Consider the following 23,854-nt stretch of genomic DNA (forward strand, 5'->3'; position numbering starts at 1 on the left):
TCCCCGGTTGTTATATGCCACACTCACAGCTATTGCCGATAAGCATCATCACCTACCGTATTTACTCGATTGTAACGCGACCACGATTGTAACGCGAGGAGTGACTTTTTCTTGCGTCCAGCAAAAAAAAATAAAAATGAAGAAAACCGCTAAAGTAACGCGAGACCACCGGATGCATGAAAAAGTCAGTTTCGCCCTAAGGGCGAAGCATCAATTGCGATAGCAAATTAGTAGAGACATAAACGGCGTAAGGATAGTAGTTTTATCGGCTGCATAAACTTGGACACATTCGCTTACTAACTGAATCAACTAACAAGCATGGTGTCAACGCGCACAAGCAAACATGTATAGATCACACTCAATGACTGTCAAAACGCTGGCGTGAGCAAGTGCGGAAACAGCAGTGAGTGAAGGTTCGTGTGGTCTATTGCTTCAATGGAAACTGATCGGCGAAAAAGGAGTGCATACAAAGGTCAAAGCCATGTGGAGATCGCTTTCAAGATGCGGTGCGCGCGACAGCCCGCAGCCGCGCAAAGTACAAGTACGCTAGTAGAAGCCGGACCCCCTCTCTCCCGCGCTGCCTTCTTGCTTTCCTCCTTTCGCATGGGGGATTGAGTCGCCAGTTCTTCTTGCGCCCGGTCGCAAGATACGCATTTGGTGCCACAGCTAAACTTTGCCTCCACTCCCTCCCTCCGGGAGCATTCCCCCACGGCCTTTCGCGCGATGGAGACGTCGCGTTAGCTCTCCGCCATGGGTTCGCTCTACGTGAAAGCGCGTCCCTCACGCGGTTTCACTCGCACATTTCCCTTGTTGATTAGAATTGGGTGCATCATTGCACTTTTGGACAACTTGAATTTCGGTACAGTAAAATCTTGTTACTTTTCAGACTTTTCAGATTTAGGAACTTTTCACAAATCCCCTGCTGACTTATAGTTTCAATGTAAAATATTTCAGTACTACGAACTTCAGAATACCGAACTTTTTATAATAACGATCGCTATTCAGTTTCCGTGTCATGTTAACAGCACCTCAATAGTACGAACTCATATTCCAGAATCTGGGATTCTTAGGTTTTCGTGTATCCCAGTCACAGCAGCCGAAAGATGAGGCTAGCAGACGACAAGGCATAGAAAGCGGATGCTGCATTGGCGCGTTGGAAAGCGCTGCCTACTGAAAGGCCAATCGCCCACGATCATCACTCCACGAGTTCCGAAAAAGACTCGAAAGCAGTGCGACGATCAAGCGAATTGGTGACAGCGGCATGTCACAAGGGAAGTGGCTGTCGCCCGTGCGCACATACAGGTCATTTTGCGCACGCCTTTTCTGTACCACCCAACCCTCAGATGACACGCCGGCGCGTGTTGCAATGGATCCGTCTCTGGTTTAGGACGGCGCCCTTGCACTCTACAGCGGCGCAGTGTGCGCGAAGGCCCCGTATGGATGGATATTCTAACAGCGCAGCTCAATAGAGCAGTGGAACCAGCAGGGCCAGAAGGTGCGCATGGGCTCGGGCATCACCGCAAAATACTTTTGCTCTCGACTCGCGCTTTTTCGTTCCGAGGCAGGGTAACAGTGAGTGAGCTGAACAGTCAGGCGAGCCGTTCTTTCTGAGAAGGTCCCGAAGTGGTGATCATCACGCGCAGGACCGTTCGAACACTAGCTGAGGTGACGACTCATCAGCTGGTTTTGCGAGCGCATGTTCCGCCCAGACAAGTGTCGCCTAGCAACGGAGGCGCATCTCCTCCTTCTTTTGCCCTTCCTTTTTTTGCCCTTCTTTCCGCGCGCCTCTTTCGCGCTTTCTGCGGCCGTAGTAGCCGTAGTAGCTACGCGTGCGGAGAAATGTAACCTCTGTACTGGTGGGGTTGCCACACGATCACACTTTGTACTTTCCGAGCGGTATCATTTACGCGCGCCTGCGCTGTCATAAGTTGAACAATGACCTTACGCGTCTCGGCAGCCCACCGTTGTCGGAGGACGTTATTTTAGGCCCTTGTCCAGACGCTCAATTGAGTTTCAAGGCCATCCAGGCGTTACTGAACTTCTAAAATAGTACGGGCCTGGACTGTAAGCTTTGAGCATGCAAAATTGCGCGCGATATGTTTTACATCCTCCTTCTCTTGTCATCGTCGCCCATCATGCGCTTCTTTCTTCCCTCTTTCTTTCCCTCTTCCCCTTCCCCCAACGCCGAGTAGCTGGCTAGAGGAATTTACCTAAGGCTGACCTCTTTTCGTATCATTCGTATATAGTTAAGGGGGGAGACGGGTCTTTGGGACCGGAAAATGGCGAAAAAGACAATTTTTTTTATATGGCATTTTAGGGTTCTGCGAGCATTTTTCTATCTGTATGCCAATTTTCACACTCCAGGAATCGGTACTTTATTCGTAATAACATTTCAAACAGCACAAGCGAGTCGAGCTCGCGCGGAATCCGGCGCCAAAACGGCAGTTTTCTTTCGACGCAGAGCTGTCGTTTCGCGAACGCCATAGACGCCATCTTGGTCTCGTTTGAAAGAGCATTTCTTCATTTTGAAATTCTCGCTGCTGCCACTTCGTTTTGCTCATTGGTTGTTCACAAAAAAGGCAGCGAAAAAAAGCAACATGCGCGACGCTATTGGCTCTTGGGTGCACGTGAGGTTGCGGAGCCATCTCATTGGCAGAACGCGACTCGCGTCGTCTGCTTGGCGCGTCGCAACGCAAAAAAAACGTGACAGTTGAGCCGCCATTTTGCCAGTACTTCAATCTGCGCGCTTACGACAAAAGCTCTCGCGATGCCTGGTTCAGCGCGAAAGTTCCATTCGCGGAATAAGTTTGTCAAGAAAAGGAAGGCGGCCAACAACTTCAAGGCTCGTCTACCACCGGGAAGCGTCGACGAAGAACGAGATGGGTCGCCAGCCGCCGCCGCCGATGTAAGCTTGTCGGGCGTCTGCGATGCTCCGACAGATAACAGCCGCGTCTGCAACCAAGGAAAGAAGCCACTGCGCGTCGATCAGCGGAACGTGCAGATGAAGATCGGGGCTCCGTGTCACCCACCCCATCCGCCGACAGAGCGATTCGCGGAGTCGCCCGAGGCCGCTGACGGAGAATTAGGCCTCGCTGGCCTGCCGGCCTGTGTAGTTCCGACAAACAGCGGCCGCGAACGCCGCGATACATTTATGCTGACACCGTCATATCTGCAAGCAAGGCAGACAAAAGCCGATATAAAACTGCGGGAACTTGCTTTGACCGCCGCGACAAAAAGAAAATTTGATTTTTTTGATGACAGCAACGACGCACCGGCCAGTGCTGCTCCGACTCAGCCGAGCAACAAGGAGAGTTTTTTCATTGCCGATATCCAGTCAATGCCTCCTATAAAGAGGCGTTGATTCAGTGTTTGACTGGCTCGCATTCTCAAATGCAAGTTTTGCGGCGGCGGCAACGTCAGCATATACAAACGCGAGAGAGAGTACGGCCTTGCCGTGAAAGTGTGTGTCAGCTGTGAAAACTGTGGGGACATCGCGGAAGGATGGAGTTCTCCGCGCGTTGAAGGCGATCAAAAAGTGAATCCGTTCGCCGTGAACGTCCTTGCCGCTCGAGCCATGCAGTCTACTGGCAATCGTCAAGCAGCTATGCATGACATTTTTTCGACTATGAACTAAGCAGCAGTCGGACTATATCCCTGGTGGCTTTTAGCACCGGCATCATATACAAACGCGAGAGAGAGTACGGCCTTGCCGTGAAAGTGGGTGTCAGCTGTGAAAACTGTGGGGACATCGCGGAAGGATGGAGTTCTCCGCGCGTGGAAGGCGATCAAAAAGTGAATCCGTTCGTCGTGAACGTCCTCGCCGCTCGAGCCATGCAGTCTACTGGCAATCGTCAAGCAGCTATGCATGACATTTTTTCGACTATGAACTAAGCAGCAGTCGGACTATATCCCTGGTGGCTTTTAGCATCGGCATTGAATAATATCCACATTCTACTTGTTATTTTTTAAATAAACTGTGTGCTATTTCTTTTTTGCACTTTTCTAAAAATGTAAATTTATGACTCTTAAATTTTGAGGCCTACATATCTCGGCACCTAGGGCAGGTACAACAATAATTCTTTTTGCGATGGAAACCTAAATGTGTACACAATACAAGTATGCAAGCAGATTTTTGAGCACAAGCCTTCATAATTAATTAATCGTTAAAATTATAACTGCATGGCAGGTGCTTTTCAAAGTGTAAAGTTTGTTGTGTTGTAAAATAGCTAAGAATGGCCAAATAAAAGAAAGTGCTTGCATAATTTCAATCTTCAGTCATTAGTCTCTTCAGCCATAGCTTAAAAATAGTTTTTAATTAAACACTTTTTTTTCCTATTGTGTCCTGAAACAATGGAAGATGAACTTCAGTTATATCAGGAACAAAATAACTTACTGGAAAAGTAATTACATATTTGAAATCAGCAGAAAAAACTGCACAAGCCCGTACAGTTTCATTAAAATTTATGGATAAATAAAGTGTCAAAAATGAGTCTCTCCTCTTAAGGTGTCCGCCTCGAACGAGACAGTTGCGGAGTCTACGGCAAGGATTGTGAAAATAAACAAACAAGAAACATTGCGCTTTGGAGGCAACATGGAGCTTCCTTTTTATCGGTAGTTCAATCGGCGTCAGCTCCTGTTTTGAGCGCGTCACTATTACACGGCACTTCGATGGTGCGTGGCGCCGGAATCTATGGCAAATAGCAACAGCGCGCGCCAAGAGCCAACAGCGACGCCTTCGTGGATATCTCATATGGTGACAACTTATGAACTGATAAGTTAATGGGCGGAATGTTTAATTTCAGGGCTTTCACTATAACGACTTTTAAGAATAACGAACCATTTACCGTGGCCCTCTGAAGTTCATTATATCAAGATTTCACTGTATGCGATTGTAACGCGAGGATCGACTTCAGGTAGCAAAATCTGGAAAAAAAACATGCGTTACAATCGAGTAAATACGGTATCTGTTCCACAACCGCGTATGACGCCATGCCATTAGAAGCGTACTACATGCTTTTAACAGGCAATAATCCAAACGCGCTGCCGTTCCCTGCTGCAGGTGGCGTGAAGTGAGCGTCATTTTTCGCTAGGGAGCATCGTAGGCATTGTATTGCAGTGTCGCCCACAAGCTCGACTTCGTTTTGGTTTCGCAAAGGAAAATGACAGCGTGCGATTGAATGACAATAGTCGTTCTGTAAGAAGCCAACAAACAATCACACCAATAACAACATAGGGGAAATTACTCGTACTTACTAATTGGATTAAAAAATGATAAATTAATGGAAATGAAAACAGATGAAAAAACAACTGTCTGCAGGTGGGGAACGAACCCACGTCTTCACATTACGTGTGCGATGCTCTCACCATTGAGCTACCGCAGAGCCGTTTTCCCATCTGCTTTCTGGGGTATTTATGTTTTATAACTAGAACTAACCCTGGGAGTATTAAACAGCGCCACCACTCGCAAACCTAGGGGCGGATGTGGAACATTCTTTCTGCCGCAGGCGTCACGAGCACTAGACGTCTGCGGGGCACTTAGTTATCTCTATGTGGATGAATGCGAAAGCATCGTGACCACTGTGCAATGCGTAGACATTATGCCGCAACGAAAGGTCGTGGTTCGACTCCCACCACAGGGCGTAGCTTCAAGTGCCTTAATTAACTCTACGTTAATTAACTTTGCCTTAAGTAACACCAACGCTTGTGGGTATGACGCCCACCAAGGGCCGTGGGTTCGAGTACCCTAATTAAGTATATCCTAATTAACTGTGTCTTAACACCAAAGGGGGAGGGTTCGTAGCCTTTTTGTACCATCGTTTGGTCGCGCCGCTCATGCCGGATTTCCTGCCTCATGATCCATTTAGTGCTTTCGCATTAAAAGTTGGTGACCCAGGCCTAATTCGAGAAACACATACGTAAGCTTCGCCAAAGCCGCAAAAACGACGAGCGTCTCGGGCCGCTCGGCCTCCACCAGCCTTGTGCTGCAACGATTTGTGCAGTGCTTTTCATTACGTGGGGGTCAAGTAATTTATGTCTGCCAATTTATTTAATGACTTCGGATCGTAGGTTTTCTCGTTTAGTGTATCTTTTCCCATGTTTTCTTCCAAAACGTATAAATGAGGTTCTGCTGTATTTGGTAAATCGCAGCACATTAGACAAGCGACGACCACAGAAAGAAGACGCTGCTTTCTGTAGCCATCACTGCCAATGTTTCTGCAGTCGTCTCTTGTTTAATGCATTGAGATTTACCTATTATGTAAGATCAACTAGTCTGAATCTTTGTTTCAGTGAAGTCTTATGTCATTTTATTTTGTGACGTAAAAGTATGAGACTTTCGCTACATGCAATTACATGATGCATACCTTATCTTTCTGTCGTATGTGACACACTTATGTTTGGTTGCAAATGCAAGCAGTGACAGAAGTCTCTCTAGCCTTCATATATGAAGCAGGGTATGGTGTCTTCCAGTTTTGTGCGTCCATCTTGGTGGCTTAGTAGCTGTGGTGTTCTGCTGCCAAGCGCAAGGCTGCTGGTTCAATTGCCAGCTGCCGTGGCCGCATGGCCCGCATCCCGAAGTGGTCGAATGCAAAAACACATATGTGCAGTGGAGTCTCATCGATACGATCTTCACGGGAACTGGAAAATAAAATGTATCGTCAAAAAATCGTATTATCTGATCTAATGGTATATAAGAAAAAGAAATGGTAAATGGTATCCAAGAAAAAAACAAATTATTTCAGGAAAGGTCTTATGCAGAATCGTATCAACGAGATTCCACTGTACTGTGTTTTGGGTGGGCGTTGAGTAAACCCAGGTGGCCAAATTTAACCTGGAGTCCTGCACTATGCAGTTTGTCATAGCCTCTGTGTTGCCTTAGGGTGTTAAACGTTGTCACTTTATTCATCAGTCAATTAATCGTCACATGTTAATCAGTCATTTGACCAACGAATGAGTAAATCAGTAATTTGGTCAATCAGTTTAGTTTGATCAATTGGTTAACTTGTCATTTGATGTATTTAGTCAGGTAATTAGTTATTGAATCAATGTGTCAATCAGTAACTTAGCTTAGAGGGTGTGCACCCCCTCATTGCCACAATGCTTTGCTGTGAAGTTATGCTGTGCTCCTTCTGGCTTTCCTCCTAAGAGCCCAATAGTAATTTCCATGGTGCTTCGTGCAAATTGTGATCGGCCCCTTCTTACTTCTTGTGCAGGATCCAATGAACTTTGGTGCTGTCCTCCGATCGTCTTGCTATTTCGGTGTCCAGAAGATTTTCATGCCCAGCAAGGACAGGTTAGTCTTTTTCTGTTGTACAGCATTTGTTTCTTAAACAGCAATTTCTTGCTGTAGCACTATGGAATGGCATTGTAGAAAAAAAAAAACCATTGCGATCCTAAAGACATACACCTAACAAAGCTTGGGCTGGCACAGTACTTCCAGTAGGAATAAACTCAAGCAATGGACTAAAAGGCTCATTTCCCATTCGGCATTTACCACTGCGACTGTGATGCCAGTGCGATTAGTTGACGGATAATCGCTTAGCATAGTCAGTTGCGGTGCTCGCTTGTATCCCGAGTACCTTACTCGCATAATGAACGCACCCCCCACTTTTAAAATGAAGAAGTGTGTTTTTTCTTTTCCTCGCATAATAAACACATCCTGAACTTGCTGCCGTGAAGTAGGAGAGACACGGTACGATTTGGCGTCTGATAAGGCGACTGGCGGGTACGATTGTGTTGGACGGCCGTATCAGATGCTGAATCGGGCACCGAATCGTACTGCTATCTCCTACTTTTATTGCGATAGCAATTATATAAACACTCCAGGTGCATTTTTGCCGTTGGTGCCGACGATTACCCCTCAGTCTCCCGCGTTCAAAGGAGGAAAGCGGAGAGGAAACGCCGTATTTTGTCCGCGCTCGTCGTGTGCATGGTGCTGTAGGTAGCTGAAGGGCGGCGCAGCAACTGTGCATTGCGCGGTCGGGGGCCGAGTCTAGTAGTGCGACGGCGCCTTTTATCTCTGTGCGTCCCCCGTTCTCGCCGCTCAGTTTGCATCAATTGAAGCGATACATAGCACGAAGGTCACTTCGCTCACTGCTGCTGCCGCGGTTTCCCACGCCATCGTTTTGACAGCGACTGTGCACTGCTGCTGCTGCGGTTCCTCACGCCATTGTTTTGACAGCGAGTGTGGTCATTGAGTGTGATGTGTTCATATTTGCCTGTGTGTGCCGACACCATGCTTGTTAATTTACATAGTTAGCGAATGCTTGCAAGTTTATATGGCTGAAAAAACTATTATCCTTACTTCGTGTAGCTGTCTACACATTTGATCGTAATTGATGGTTCGCATTTTGAGCGAAACTGACTTTTTTAGAGGTGCCCATGGAAAAAAAAATTGCTCGAAATTTTACCCCGCACAATGATCGCGCCCCTCAACTTTGTGCATATTTTTCGGGAGAAAAGGTACATTCATTGTGTGAGTAAATAGGGTACTGGTTGCCCATTCGCATTCTGTGATTGACAAAATTCTGAATAGTGCAGAAGTGGGGCAGCATGTATTTTTGGTGGTGGCAGTATCTGATAACGCTTGAAAGCAGCTTTATAACTAGGCTAAGGGAGCCGCACTCAACATGGCTCCAGATCCGCATTGAAGTTGCGCATTGCAGTCGCTTTCATGTGCTTTATGTGGGCTTGGGATTTTGATATGATCTGCTAGGCGCTAGCTGAATGTTGATCAATAAAGAATGCTCACCCTCGCAACTTTTCGAAGCTTGTTGTGAACAAAAATGAAAGTACAGTTAAACCTCAATGTAACGAAGTTGGTAAAACCCGCAATTGCTTCATCACATTGAAATTTAGTTATATTGTATTCAATCTTTTATGCAAGTAAGTACAGTCGCCGATAGATTTTGCTTACATGGAAGGGGCCGCAAAATTTTCCAAGTGATCAGGCAATCGGAAAAAGTAAATTTGTTCAATGTAAGACTCAATGATGAAAGATACGGTTTCATGCCGTGTGGACAGTATCTTTACATCCGTGGTACAAAGTGAAGCCAGCCACGTTTTCGCGTCCACTCCACCTCTGCAGTTGATACTATTGCTCGTAGTGGGACGACGCTATCACAAAGAAAAGTGCTGAAAGTGGGGAGCGAGTTCTTTGTCTGCCTCTCGTTTCAACGTGTCTCCGAAACTCGAGATTATGCAACTTCCAGTACTAAATGTGCGAGAGCACAGCACACATGATGCCACGCCATCTTGGCATGGCCACTATTTGCACATGTGGCTGATTATTGTATTTACTCGATTGTAACGTGAGGGGTGACCTTTTCTTGTGTCCTGCAAAAAAAAAAAAAAAAAAAAAAAACTGAAGAAAATCGCCAAAGTAACACGGAAACCACAGGATGCATGAATAAATTGCAGTTTCACCCGAAACGCGAAGCATCAATTGCGATAGCAAATTAGTAGAGAGCTGTACTGAGTAAAAATAGTAGCTTTATTGGCTGCATAAACTTGGAAACATTTGCTTACTAACTGAATTAAAAAGCATGGCTATTCATGTTTGCTTGTGCGTGCACAAGCAAACGTGAATAGATCACACTCAATGACCGCAGACAACCACTGTCAAAATGCTGGCTTGAGTAACCGCGGCGACAGCTGCGAGCGAAGGTTCGTGTGGTCTATCGCTTAGCGGAAACTGTGCCACGAAAGTACAGTGCATACAAAGGTCAAAGCCTTGTGGCGATTGCTTTCAAAATACGGTGTGCGTGACAGCCCACAGCCGCACAAAGTACAAGTACGTAGACTAGAAGCCACACCTCCTCTCTCCCGCGCTGCCTTCCTGCTTTCCTCCTTTCACGTGGGTGATTGAGTCGCCAGTTCCCCTTGCGCCCGGTCGCGAGATATGCATTTGGCCGCCGCAGCTAAATGTTGCCTCCCCTCCCTCCCTCCCATTCCCCCACGGCCTTTCACACGATGGAGACGTTGCGTTTGCTCTCCACCGTGCGTTCGCTCTCCGTGAAAGCGTGCGTCCCTCGCGCGCTTTCACTCGCACATTTTACTTGTTGATTAGAATTGTTTGCATGGTTGCACTTTTTAGACAACTTGAATTTCGGTATTCGATTGAAACGCGAGGATCAACTTCAGGTAGCAAAAATCTGGGAAAAAAAAAAGCGTGACAATCAAGTAAATACGGTACTTCTAAAATAGGGCGCTTGTGCTGTGTATGCACTCGGGCGCGCTGACAGCCATGTGCAGTCACTTTCGCGCTATAAAAGGAGACGCGCGCCAACCTGCCACTCCCCCCTTCTTGCGCGCACTTGATCGTGTTACAGCGAGCTCACTCCCCTTCCCGGCTATTTTCCCTGCGCTCGTGCTGGAATATGGAGATCACCAAGCCACCAGTCTTTTTGGCTGACCCTTGAACGCTTTCACTCGCACTCAAAGCATACAGCACGCAGGGCGCAGTAGCATCTTATTGCATTTGAACTTTATATGGAACATGGTCGCGTGGCGCACGATTTGAGAGGTGCATGGACAAGCAGCCACTTGTAATTCACCCATTAAACCACGTGTCTGTGAAATTTCATTAAATTGAAATTGTGCATAAACGCACCTCGTTATGTTGAGGTGCTAAATACAAGGTGTTCTAAGGACAAGCAGTTCTTAAAAGTTACACATTTCCTGATATGAAGAATTTCGTTCTATTGAATTAACTTTGAAGTGTAATTAATTAACAACCTTGCACCAATGTAAAAGGCACTTTCGTTGCTTTTCTTGCTTCTCATTAGTGTGAGAATGCCTGTAGAATTCCCAAATTCACTAGTAGTGAAAAGAAGCAGCGAGCTGACATAATGTATTCCTTAAAATTTTGCTTCTATCTGTCCTTTCTCACATTTCGCAGTTGCCGTCTGTCGCCAACAGTGAGCAAGGCAAGCTCGGGAGCGCTGGAATTGATGGACCTATACGTCCTGCAAACGCCGGAGCGATTCATGGCGGTGAGAGGGCAGGGGTTGTCATAGAGAAACGACTAAAAGATAACTTTATGCAGGCGTACATATGCTTGCTACCGAGTAACTTGCTACAGAGTTCAACCTTGCCTTTTTACTGGCTTTCCGAAATGTTTCCCGTCTCCTGGCTGTGGCTGCAGCCTCGCAAGCAAACAAGCTCCCTTATGACTTTATTCATTCATTACCTGCATTTCGCCTAAGTACATGGGTTGCAACGAGATTTGGACGGTACCAAGTTTGAAGTTTGAAGTTTGAAGTTTATTTTGCTTCCATTACAGAAACAAGGAGCAGGAGCAAAAGGCTACAAAGGCCTGACAAAGGGCTCCCGCTCCTGTTGACACTCAGCGTCAGCGGTACAAATGACAATACGAAATACATGTTCATATCAAATTAAATGTCACATAAGCAGTATACAGATCACATGATGTATGACATGTAGATTAAATCAAATTAATCCGGATAAGTGGCCCGGAATACAAAAGAAATATGCGCATTAAACAGTAGTTAAATACAGATGATTAAGAATCTGTAGAATAAATTTCCTGTGACTTCAGTAAAAAATAACATAGGAGACGAAAGTGAATTGCATAATTCAGTTAAAAAAAATTAAAAAAAAGCATAACAGTATGACACGAAAATGATACACATCATGCATATTCCATTTGATGCTCTATAATATACAGTTTCATAGATTTTTTTGACAAAGTACAAAAATCAAGGGGACTTAGGCGATTTAGTAATTGCGGAACCTGGTAGCCTATATGTTGCCTGCCATAAACTGTTCTGAACTTCGGTATTACCCTAGTTTCATTGCGTAGGGAATACCGACATTTTGATTCGGATGATTTAGCTGTGTAGAGTTTGTTCGTTTTTATATGTTGGAATAGCCTATAGTAGTATATCTGGTTAGCTTTCAGTAAAGTGTGTTTAATAAACAAATCATGCGTTCGCAGATCTTGAAGCCTACCTGTGTAGTTTTCAAAGCATCTAAGGACTCTCTTTTGTAATATTATCAATTGTTGATAGTTTTTTGAGTATGTCGTACCCCAAACGAGCAAGCAATATGTAAGTCGAGAGTAGAACATGGAGTAATATAATACTTTTTTAAGCCAAAGCGGAATTAATTCCCGGATTCTGTTAAAGCATCCCGTGATTTTACTAAGTTCTGCAGATAATTTTTCTACATGTGTTGTCCAGGACATATCGCTTCTAAACCAAATGCCCAAGAACTTATGAGCTTCTACTTGTTCTATTTGCACATCTTGATACAATATTGTTAACTTAAAATTCATTGGTTTGTTAATAGGTGCAAAAATGATGTATTTAGTTTTGGTGATATTAAGTTGCAGTTTGTTGCTGTGCAACCACCACATAAGTAGTTTTAGGTAATTATTTATTGAAATCTGTAACGTTTGCAATGACTTTCCGGAAAAAAATACATTGGTATCATCAGCATACATAATTACACTTTGAGAATATGGTATGTAAGAAAGATCGTTTATGTACAGGTTAAACAACAAGGGTCCAAGTATAGATCCTTGTGGGACGCCCTGTAGTATCTTTAATTTCGGAGATTTGGAATTGTTAATAGATACATACTGATATCTGTCTTGTAAGTAACTTCGAATCAAGTCATGTGCTATCCCTCTTATTCCACAATCATACATCTTAGTCAGCAAAATGTCGTGGTTTACAGAATCAAAAGCTTTTCTTAAATCTAAAAAGAGACCAATGGTGTATAATCTTTGTTCAATGTTATTTATTATTTCATGCTTAATAGAGAGTAACGCTTCTTCACAGGATCTTTTTTTTCTAAACCCATATTGCACGTCAGACATAATAGAGTACTTTTGGACAAAACTATCAATGCGGACGTTTATGATTGTCTCAAAAATCTTTGACATCACCGGTAATACCGATATGGGTCGGTAATTATTAAAAGTGTAGTCTGTGCCACCTTTGTGCACCGGGCACACTCTAGCCAGCTTGAGTGCTTCTGGGAACACACCCTGTTCGAGCATACAGTTAATGACATGAGTTAAAGGACTGCAAATTATGTCCATTACGTGTTTCACGGCAGCTGGTTTGATATCGTCGTAGCCTGCAGCTGCATTATTCTTTAGGTTACGCATGATGTCTGTCAGTTCGTGCTCCGTAGCTGGTGTCAGTACAATAGAAGTAATTGAACTGCTTTTGTTGTACGCATCTACACTTGGATGTTCATTGTGCACAGTCGGACTATACTCTCCACTACGAATGAATTGGTGGTTAAGCACAGTAGCAGCTTCCTCATCATTTAGGATGCCTTGATTTGTGGTTACAACTATGGGTGCTGCATCATTCTTTCTTTGAGCAAGACTATTAACTGCCTGCCAGAACTTCTTTTTGTCGTTTGAAACTTGGGAGAACAAATTCTCATAGTAACATATTTTTGCATATCTAAGTTCCGCATTAAGCTTGTTTCGATATATTTTGAACTCAGCAAATTTCTGTGGGTCACGCGTCGTAACGAAAGAATGATACATGTTATTTTTAGCGGCAATCTTATTGAAAAGTAGGCGCGTAATCCACGGCTTTCTAATCTTTTTCTTGGAGGTACGCTTAGTTGTTTTAATAGGAAAGGCTAGCTCGTAACATGGCATGAAACTGGCATAGAAATTGTTATATGCTTGATTTACATCACTTTGCTCGAAAATCGGTTCCCAGTTTGTCTTTTCGATAAGAGAGCGGAAGTGAGCTAAAGAATTCGGGTTGATATTCCGATACGAGCACACGCCCATTTTTAAGCTTTTATCATTCGTCATTGGCAAGAAACAAAACGTCGGCAGATGATCACTTATGTCCACTGACAAGAGACCAGCATAGCTACTTGGGCCAGGTGCATTCGTAATGGCGACATCTAACAACGTCGCGCTATCCGCCGTAATGCGAGTGGCAAGACTGATAAGATTTTCACAGCCATAGGCATTTATAGTTCTCTTAAGTTCACGCGCATTAGTGTCATTTCCTAACATGTTAATATTCAAGTCACCCATTATCAGAAACATTGAACCAGTGTTATTTAGGTAGTTTAGTAGTTCATCAGTGAATTCAAAAAATGGTGTCTTATTTCCATTCGGAGGCCGATATATGACACATACGTAATAAGATTTCAAACACACAGTAAGACATTCTACATGTTCATTAATAGTGGTGAAACTTGAAATCACCTCGTATGGCCGATGTTCTCTAAGATACATAGCCACGCCTCCACCGCGCCCACTAGTACGTGTGATGCCTTGGTATATGTACCCTTCTAATTGGGGTGGCTTTTCACTTTGCGTTAGCCATGTCTCAGTAAACATCAACACATTGAATCTGATGTCCAGACTGCCAAGCAATTCTCGCAGGTCATCTCCTTTGCCTCTAATACTTCGTAGGTTTAGATGCAACGCTGCTATGAATTTATTTGGATTTAACTTAGAAACAGAAATATTAAATGAGTCATGATCGTGATACGTACAGCAGTTGTGACCGGGATTAGCCATGCCTGTCGGTATTAGTACACAGACTTGTGTTCAGATAAATCAAGGCATTCACTCGACCATTTTATCAACATCATCCAAACAGACGAGACGAAGGACAGGTGAAGTTTCATTTCGTGTAGCGAAAATTTTCCCACCAGCTGTCCACACAAATTTCCAGCTAGCAGCTCTTTTCTTTCTAATGGCAGCCCCGAGCAGCTGCTTTCCCTCTTTCGTCAAATGTTCATTGATGAACACTGGATTATGCTTGTCAAATCCAAGCATTGTTGTGTCAATTCTAGCCTTCTTTGATTTAGCAAGAATGGCATTCCTTTTGTCCCGCCGGACAAAACGAATAATAATGTTGGACTGGTCATGCCTAGCAGTAGGAACTCTATGGCAGACGTCTATGTCTTGCTCTTCAATTTCCTCTTTTATCAGTTCTCCAATTTTTTTTACCACTGATATTGGTTCACTGTCAAGAGGTATTCCCTTGATTTCTAGATTGTTTAATCGCTGGTATTGCTCCAGTTCTTCCAGCCTGCGCGTCAGCTTTGCATTCTGTGACTTCAGTTCCTTGTTTTCACGCAGAATTTCACGCAAATCCTCTCTTATAAGCTTGAGTTCCTGCATATCATGCCTCAGTCCTTTAAGTTCATTCAAGGTATCCTTAATTTCATGCAACTGTGACAGCTCAGTGCATTGAAGGGGCACATACAGTAAAACCTTAATAATTTGATCTGAGTTTGTTTTAAAATTCTGTCAATTTGTGCAGTCCCATAATTTGCAATGCGAACTATACCAGATAATTTGAAAAGCCTGTGCACGTTCATCTGGGTAATTTGTAATTTCCGGTTGTGGCCTCCGAGACGGGCATGCTGCTACACACTTCAGGCTTCGCATATCTTGGAGGCGGTGTTAAAGATATCACGATCATGATGTGTTTCCGGATCCTGCAATTGCTTCTATCTAGTAACGTTCGTTGCTTCTCCCACTTGCATTACTTAAATGCATGGCCTTAGAGATCAAACTCCGAGAGCTGTCGCTGGGGCTGCGATTCTGACACCACTGATTGAGCAAGCGCTAGATTCTGCGTGTGGGCGCTGATTAACGGTACAGCTGTGCAAAGTGCCTACGTTGTGTGGTGGTGTGCGTTAATTTTGTATGTTTACGCCTGCTATAAGGAAGTGAGTCTGAAAATTACCATCATCAATAAATGTAACGAAATTTCTAGGTTTTCCTGTGTAATGCATCTGTTGTGATGTTCTCTCCACTGCTGGTGTGTTGTATGCATACAATCCATGGTACGGTTCCCAACCGTGTGAAAAATCTCGGCCGTGTCTGTGCTTACACTGTCACAAAGACTGCAATGGACTAGACCGACTAGGTTTTACCGACTACTTGAACATGTAAGCGGACGTGCAGACATTGTCCTCTAATGTGGAAGATGAAGTCACCAACGTTGTAAGCGATGGCAAGGGCGCCTGAGCCCAGTCATTTGCCCACTTTAGTGAGCTTCTAGGTGAGGGGAATCTTGAAACATTTTGGATGGCACAGAGGACAATGAGGTTTGGGAGGGTGCCGATGAGGTGAGCTTGTCAAATGATGACGGTAGCGGAAGCCACAAGGATGATTATTTAAAGTGTTAATATTTGGCTGCCAGTGGTTGCATTACTGTGGATAGCAGTTGGTGCGCAATTTGAGTCTACAGTGAGTGGTCATAGGCTGTCCTCATGTAAGGCCTGCACACCCTTTAAGAAATCCGGAAAGAAGTGTAGGCCTTTACACGAGTAAATAGACAAGAACAGTGATGGTGAAACTCGTTTCGCTCTTCGATGATTATTGAAGGTAAAGTGATGGTGTTTCTCTACCCAAGTGGTTTTATTTTGTCATGCTTATGAATCGGATTGCAAACCTCTTTTAAGGTCACATTATTCATGGGTGTAATATAATTCAATACAGTTGAACCCACTTGTAAAGATACCAGTTTTAACAATATATCCGATATAACAGAGCAACCGATGCACCATCAACTTCTATGTGTGTTCTGTGCTAAAATAAACTGCTTACTACAATGCTTCCTTGCCATGTTGTCAGTTATAACAATTCAATCTAGCTACTGGGTGTGTGCGCCGGAAAAAAAAATATATCCGTGAGAGTCACTTTGTCAGCGAGAGTCGCTTTGTCACAGCTACCTTTTTGTCGCGCACCCCGCATTGCACAGGGCGTCAAGGCATCACATTGCTGGCCTCGTGCCCCCCCTCTCCTGTCTCCTTTTCACCCTCTCGCTGATGTCGGAGGGGGGGAAGGGAGACGGTAGAGGGGCGACCAAGGGGTGCCGTGCGGGGTGTCAGGCACAAAGGCAAGTGTGGCGAAGCTTGCATTCTTTATTTCTTTTTCAGTATTTTACGTTCCTTTTCTTTTAAGTGCAGACACCCGCTAGCCAGATTTAATTGTTATAGCCAATAATTCAGCATGGGAGAATTGTAGTGTCACGTAGTAGCGACGGTAGAGAAAACAGTCGCAAAACTGTGTATGACGAAACTGGTTGTTTATTGGGCGAACCTGTGCCCACAAAAGCAAGCTACACTCAAAGCACAACGATAGTGGCGAACACAGTCGGCGATCGTCGAAAATCTTATCAGCGGCGAAGCGCGTCGGCTTTTATACCTGAGTCATCGAAGGTTCCAGATTAATCCCTGATGCCCGCGTGTCTTCCAGAAAGTTCTAGACAATTCGCGTCGGTCATACAATCAGATAACATAAGCGTCGGTGAAAACAGGCAACGGAAAGAAGCATCGATAACGTTCTAGAAACTTCCGATACAGGCGCGTCCTGCGCCGAGCGATAACGTTTAACATTTGTCAGCCGGTGGAAAGCGGCCACCGGTGAAAGATAAACATGTATACGTGTCAGTAGGAGCCGGTTTATTCTGTCATAGAACAAACATGAGAGTTGATGGAGCAGCAGCTGCTCATTGTTACATTCGAGTATTGTTAAAACCAATAAGGCAGTTAGACTGTACTTCTTCCTGTCTAAGTAAAATGTTTGTCCCCTCTGCATATTTTCATGCAACCCGGTTATAACCATGGGATTTTCTTGGCACTTGAATATTGTTATAAGTGGGCTTGACTTTATGGAAAAGCAGAGTGTGAGATAAAGGTTATTTACAAATGTAGCATTGTCAAGCTGCAGCCCTTGGAATGCCTTGCCAGGCTGTTGTGTTTACGAAGGAAAGAGATTTTAGTGATTAAATAGCGTTTCAGCCTCTGCTAGTTAAAAAATTCTGTATCATATTGTTACGGGGATGTTGGCAGTATAGACTGGATGTATTTACAATATATACACAAGTAGGGTTAGTGTAGTCAAGATGGCTGACCAGCAACAACACGCAGCAGCCAGTGTCTGTCGATCTTCTTCTTTTCTTTCCTCCTATCCTCCCTTGACGACATCCTCCGCTCTTGTGCCACAGAGCATAAGCTGTCCACCGCCTACCATCCACAAACGAACGGTCTTACGGAACGTCTCAATCGAACACTCACAGAGATGATGTCTATGTACGTCTCCAATGATCACCGCGACTGGGACGCCACGTTGGCCTACGCCACATTCGCGTATAACTCGTCCAGACATGACACCGCAGGATATTCGTTTTATCTTTTGTATGGTCGCGACCCTACATTGCCATTTGACACCATCCTACCTTCTGTGCCACGTGTTGCAACTGAGTACGCTCGTGAAGTCATCGATCACGCTCACATGGCGCGTCAAGTCGCCCGATCGCATCTGTTGGCATCTCAGGATATACAAAAAGAGCGGTACGATCGGTGCCATCGCGATGTTAAGTTTGCCCCAGGTGCTTGGGTGCTCCTCTGGTCACCATGTCGTCGTGTCGGTCTCTTCCAGAAGCTTCTCTCTCGCTACACAGGGCCTTATGAAGTCTTAAGCCAAGTTAACGACGTCAATTACGAGATCTCGCCGTTACAGTTAGATCCGTCCTCAAGTACGACGCCAGTTGACATCGTGCACGTTTCCCGGTTGAAGCCATACTTTGCTCGCAGTTCTGCGCCTAACATGCGTCGAGACGGCGCTTCAGCACCCGGGGGTCCTGTTACGGAAGGATAGGAGGAAAGAAAAGAAGGAAGATCGAGAGATACTGGCTGCTGCGTGTTGTTGCTGGTCAGCCATCTTGACTACACTAACCCTACTTGTGTATATATTGTAAATACATCCAGTCTATACTCCCAACATCCCCGTAACGATATTGATATGTTGAGACTGCCTGAGCAACAATATGCATCAAGAAATTAAAAAAAAAATACAAAAGGCTTACAGCCAAAAAAAAAATGTGTACAGTACTTGGTTTTCAGTCACGTGTGCTTTCCTGCATTGCTAAGACATTTTTGGCCACAATAAAAACTTATCTGTGTATGTAAGCGATACGACTTCTATGCTAAAAATATAGTTATGCCCATTATTATGGTGTTCGAGATATAGAAGTGTCACGTTGAGGCTATGCTTTTGTGTGACAATGGTCATTTGTGAACGTCGTACAGGCGCTGAAGGCGAAGGGCTGGTGGATTGTGGGGACATCAAGCTTTAACGACTCAACAAGGCAAGCGTCGGGCAGTGAAAGTCGTAAGCTCACTTGGGACCTACCGCCACCTGACAGGCCTGTGATGCTGATTGTAGGTGAGTAGTTGCTTGGATGGCATAGGAGAGGAAAATTATTTGAGCTGTATGAGTGAATTGCCTTCCTACGAAACCCAAAATCCACACTTACAATGAAAGGAGGATTAGTATGCCAGGAAAGACGGCATAAGTCAGTGACACCGCTTTGAAGTTTCCGCAGCTCACTGTTACACGTGGAGTGAACTTTTTATGCTAAAGATGGACCACATTGCATTCTAAAGGAGCCAAAGAGTGGACTTTGCGAGTTTCAAGAACTTTTACGGTGCCGCAACGGCCAAAATACAAGAAAATAGTTCCAAACTCAAGATGTCACACTGATGTGAAAACTTAGCTTGCGTGCAAATAAAAAGAAAAAGTAATAGGCAATCACATATTTGCTGTGCTGCATTGGGTATACACTCCAATTCCCTTGTCCGTGGACATCATCACAGGGGCAGCCAGTGGTGGTCAATTGTGCCATTTGTGCCATTTTGCTACAATTCTACTTGTCTGCACCTTGCTGCGCCCACTTAAGTGCAACTTGCGCCAAGTGCGCCAAAGCGCCACCTCTGCCTTGGGCGCTACGTCGACATCGCAGTAGCATGGCCGATCGCTCCGTTTGATGACAGACCCGTGGCTAAGCATTCCAAACATCGGCGACGCGGACTTCGCTACTAAGCTTCGCTCATGGAATCCTCGATCGGACACGCACTTAAGCCTTTCAACACTCGATGTTTCGGAATTCGCGACTAAGCACATCGAGCATCGACTCCTCAATCCCACGGCTAGGCATTTCGCGCTTCGGCACTTTGGACTGCGCGACTAAGCACATCTAGCGTCGACTCCTTGAGCCTTCAGCTAGGCATTTTGCACATCGGCACTTGGACTGTGCGACTAAGCACATGGAGCGTCAACTTCTCGAGCCTGCGGCTAGGCATTTCGTGCATCGGCACTTCGAACTGCACGACTGAGCACATCGAGCGTCGACTCTTTGAGCCCGTGGCTAGGCATTGTTGCACAAAATTGTTTTTCTGCATTTCTAGTCTCTTTTGTATTATCATGTCTGAGTGCATAAAAACTATTCTCAGTAGTCTACAAGTGCTATTTACATGGGCAAATAAAGTCTGCTTGCAACGTTTTCTGCTCTGGGCACGCAAACTAAATGGCTACGTCAGTCTGTTTTGCTTATGTCCCTTTAATTGCTCTAAAGAAGTACTTAAAAATTGTGTAGTAGTAATAAGCTGCACCAAATCTCATGCACTTGCTTTTCTCCTGCTACAACTGATCCAAAACGCAAAATTTTGTGCTACGGAACTGCTGCAAAACGCTAATGTGGCTGCTCCTAAATTGCTACAGTCGAATCTCGATAATTCGAACTCGAAGGGGCCCGAAATTTTGTTCGAATTAAAAAAAGTTCGAATTAATGGAAAGACGTATTTTTGAAGTATTCGAGCACCATAGCAAGATGAACGAACGGTGCGAGTCGTGAAATTTCGCGGCACGCAAGCGCAGAGCGAGTTGCGCCCACGCCGGCCAACGCTCGGTTCCCGATAACGGCAGAAAACGAAACTTAAGGGAGCGAACAGCGCCGACATGGCGACGGGCGTGCGCGGATACCGTCGAAGGTGAAGGAGGAGGGCAGCAGGAAAGCGGATTTGGCCTCGGCAACTCTGTTGCTTCGGTTGCACTCCTCGCCCTCTTTCTCAACTCCCTCTTTCTCAACTCCCTCTCCGTGCGTGCCCGCTGGCACCGCCGGTACAGCCGGTTCGGCGCAAATTAGCCTCCTTGAAGTTTCGTTTTCTGCCGTTATCGAGAAGCGAGCGTTTGCCGGCGTGGGTGCCGACGCCGCCGGTCATGCAACTCGCGCGTCATGCCGCGAGGCCACCGTGGCACGCGCGTCTCGCGTCTCGCCGCGCGGCAGTGCGATAAGATCTCCCGCGCTCTCCGAACGCGCGAGCAACATCTCGAGCCCTCGTTGTTTCATGCGAGAGACGACGATCGTCGATTGAAAACCCGGCGCGGACCGGCGGCGGTCCGGTTTTGATGGCTCCGTGACGTCTCCCTCATCGCTCTTGATTGGTTCATCTCGCAGCATGTGGCATTTGCCGCAGAACTCATTTCGCGCGGCACGCCGCAAAACCCCCGGTTCCTGCCGCTTTTGCCGCCCGTGGCATGACGCGTTGCAGCGCGTTATTGACGCGCGTCTTTGCCATGCGTTTTTGCCGCTAGCGTGGCCGTACCCTTAGGCCGCACCCTTAGGCCGCACCCTGAAGTTTCGTTTTCTGCTGTTATCGGCAACCGAGTGTGCCGGCGTGGGCAGTTCGTTGGCCGGACTGGGCCTCCGCCGCTGCATGAAGGGGTCTCTCCTAAGCTTTTGCTCTATGGCGGTGTCGGAGCAAGGCCGTTTGGAGGCGCCGCCGCATTATGCGGCGCGCTGCGGAGAGCATTGTCGGTCCACGGTATGTTCGAATTAACCGTCGCAAATGCTTTCACGTTCGAATTACCGAGCGTTTTCGCCCATTGAAATACACATAACTTTGACGGGACCAGAACTTCAGTTCGAATAAACCGGCAGTTCGAATTAAGCGTGTTCGAATAAACGAGATTCGACTGTACGAAACAGTTTTTTTTTCTGCTCCAAAAATTGTTCCATTTCTTAAACTGGCTAGACCACCACTGGCAGCATTGCCTTATTTGCGGAACCAGTGAAGGATACAAGTCGGTTTTAATGTTAAAGCATTATACGGCTCCTGAAGCGGAAAATCCGTCAGTGTCCCTGGAGATGGTACAGAAGGTCACGTGGTCACGGCCGATCAGCGTGAGGCGTGCGCCGCCACGTGATCGCTGGGTGCCTTGAAGCACCACCAGTTGGCACTCACCTCCGTGGCAGTGGTGGTGCGGGCCCTGCAGAGAAAGGGGAAAAAAGAACCAGAAAGCTCGCCTTCGTGCATAGCGTTCACCGCAAGTGTTTGATGGTAAAGATTGCGGTTGCATAAGCTGCTGTTGCCGGTAAGCGGCAACTGTGTGTGCCCAGTCTAATATAGCGTTGCGGCGCTGCCCGTCTGTGCGCTGATTTCGGTGAGTGCTGTCGTGCATTACGATGGACACACTTTCGACTTCTCAGTCAGTAGCTGTGCACGGCTCCTTTGGACATCCACGCAAGTACGCGAACGAGGCTGAGGCGTCATCGGAGAGATGTCGCAATGCTTTCGCATTCATCCACTTAGGGATACCCAAGTGCCCTTGATTTTTGTCAACTAAAATATTGACTACCTCTGTTTGCTGTCTAATCCACACCGCTGCCTTCCGGTCTGTTAACTTCAGGCCTATCATTTTTCGTTCCATTGCTCGTTGCGTGGTTCTTAGTTGATGTAAGAGGAAGAAATGGAGTTTGGCGGGTCGTGAAATGCACTGGGCAGGTAAGCGGTGGACTATTACGTTTTCAGAATGGGTACAGCAGGACACCCATTTACAATTTTCTCGGGACCACACAAAAACGTCGTATCATCTGGGTGTCGTATAATCTGACCAACAAAAATTATATCTATGATGCACAGTTTTGCACGAAAGAGTTGCGGGGAGCTTCAATTTGAGCTATAGGTTAATACTCTGCAGGACTCGGAAACCAAAACCACCAAAAAAACAAACGTGAAATGAATGCAGCTAAACCTCTATATAATGAAATTCAGTGTAACGAAATTCTTGATATAATAAAATATTTAATTTTTATAACCAGCAGGCCCGCGAGGCGGCGCTGAGACAAGATCTCGACGTCCCGTCGTCATAAACCTGAGCCCGGGTCGTCAAAACTGCAGGACAACTCAATAAAGTTATTACCATCCATATAACTTCTTGTTCATAGAACAAATGTATTAGAACCTCTATTAGTCAAACCTTGATACAAGAAAATTCGCTACGTAATGAACTGTTTTCATTTCCCTATCTTTTTCATTGAAAACAATTGTTTTTTCTTAGTTTAACAAAGTAATTTAATGTCCTGTGGTTTAGATTTAACGAAGTTTTTGTTCATTTGAAGCATTTACAGTAGAACCTCGTTCATACGTGTTGGAAAAAAACACAATAAAAAACGTACTAACCGAGATTTGACTAACTCAACAGTAGTTCACATCTATGCAACGTGAAGCGTCTTGCAAATCATTGCGGCATGAGGCACGAGACGCTGATGCACATCCAGCTGGTCGGGCTTCGGTGGCCACGAGACGCATTTTGTTGTTTTCCTATTGCGTACTGTTCTCTAAGACAGCAGTGGGGAAACTGAAACGAAATCGAGCTGATGGGTGACGCGGGCTGCCGCTGGAGCAAGACGTGATGCTCACATTGCGCCGCCTGCAGCAGAGAACGGTGGCACGTTTGGGTGGTCGTCTTCTAAAAGCGTGCAGTGTGCTTCCAGCTGCACTCCACCCCATGTGCTGTGAAACAGATAGGTGAAGATGCTTATCGCGTTAGGATTGGCGGGGGTAGCTCTGACTGCAGCATTCAACAACCCGGGGCAGGATTTGCTGGTACTGGAAGGGGAAAGTGATTGTGCTTCGGCATTTTCACGTGAGACGGGCGGGAGAGTATTTTGGTGAAGCTGCCGCAGTGGGCGGCTACCGCTCTCGATCACGTGCCCATTTTCTTGTTTACATGGGATCTGGCAGTTGCAAACCATTTCAC

General features: G+C 45.7%; 1 protein-coding gene across 1 annotated transcript in view; it reads left to right on the forward strand.

Moving 5' to 3' along the window:
• LOC119445728 (rRNA methyltransferase 1, mitochondrial) overlaps positions 1 to 23,854 on the forward strand; it is a 59,284-nt gene that overhangs the window by 23,190 nt on the left and 12,240 nt on the right. The window contains exons 6-8 of the mRNA XM_037710015.2: positions 7,212 to 7,291; positions 10,898 to 10,991; positions 19,063 to 19,198. Coding sequence (XP_037565943.1) covers positions 7,212 to 7,291; positions 10,898 to 10,991; positions 19,063 to 19,198 — 310 coding nt within the window. The remainder of the gene's footprint in view (positions 1 to 7,211; positions 7,292 to 10,897; positions 10,992 to 19,062; positions 19,199 to 23,854) is intronic.

The sequence above is a fragment of the Dermacentor silvarum genome, chromosome 3 (assembly GCF_013339745.2).
Source record: "Dermacentor silvarum isolate Dsil-2018 chromosome 3, BIME_Dsil_1.4, whole genome shotgun sequence".
Lineage (NCBI taxonomy): Eukaryota > Metazoa > Arthropoda > Arachnida > Ixodida > Ixodidae > Dermacentor > Dermacentor silvarum.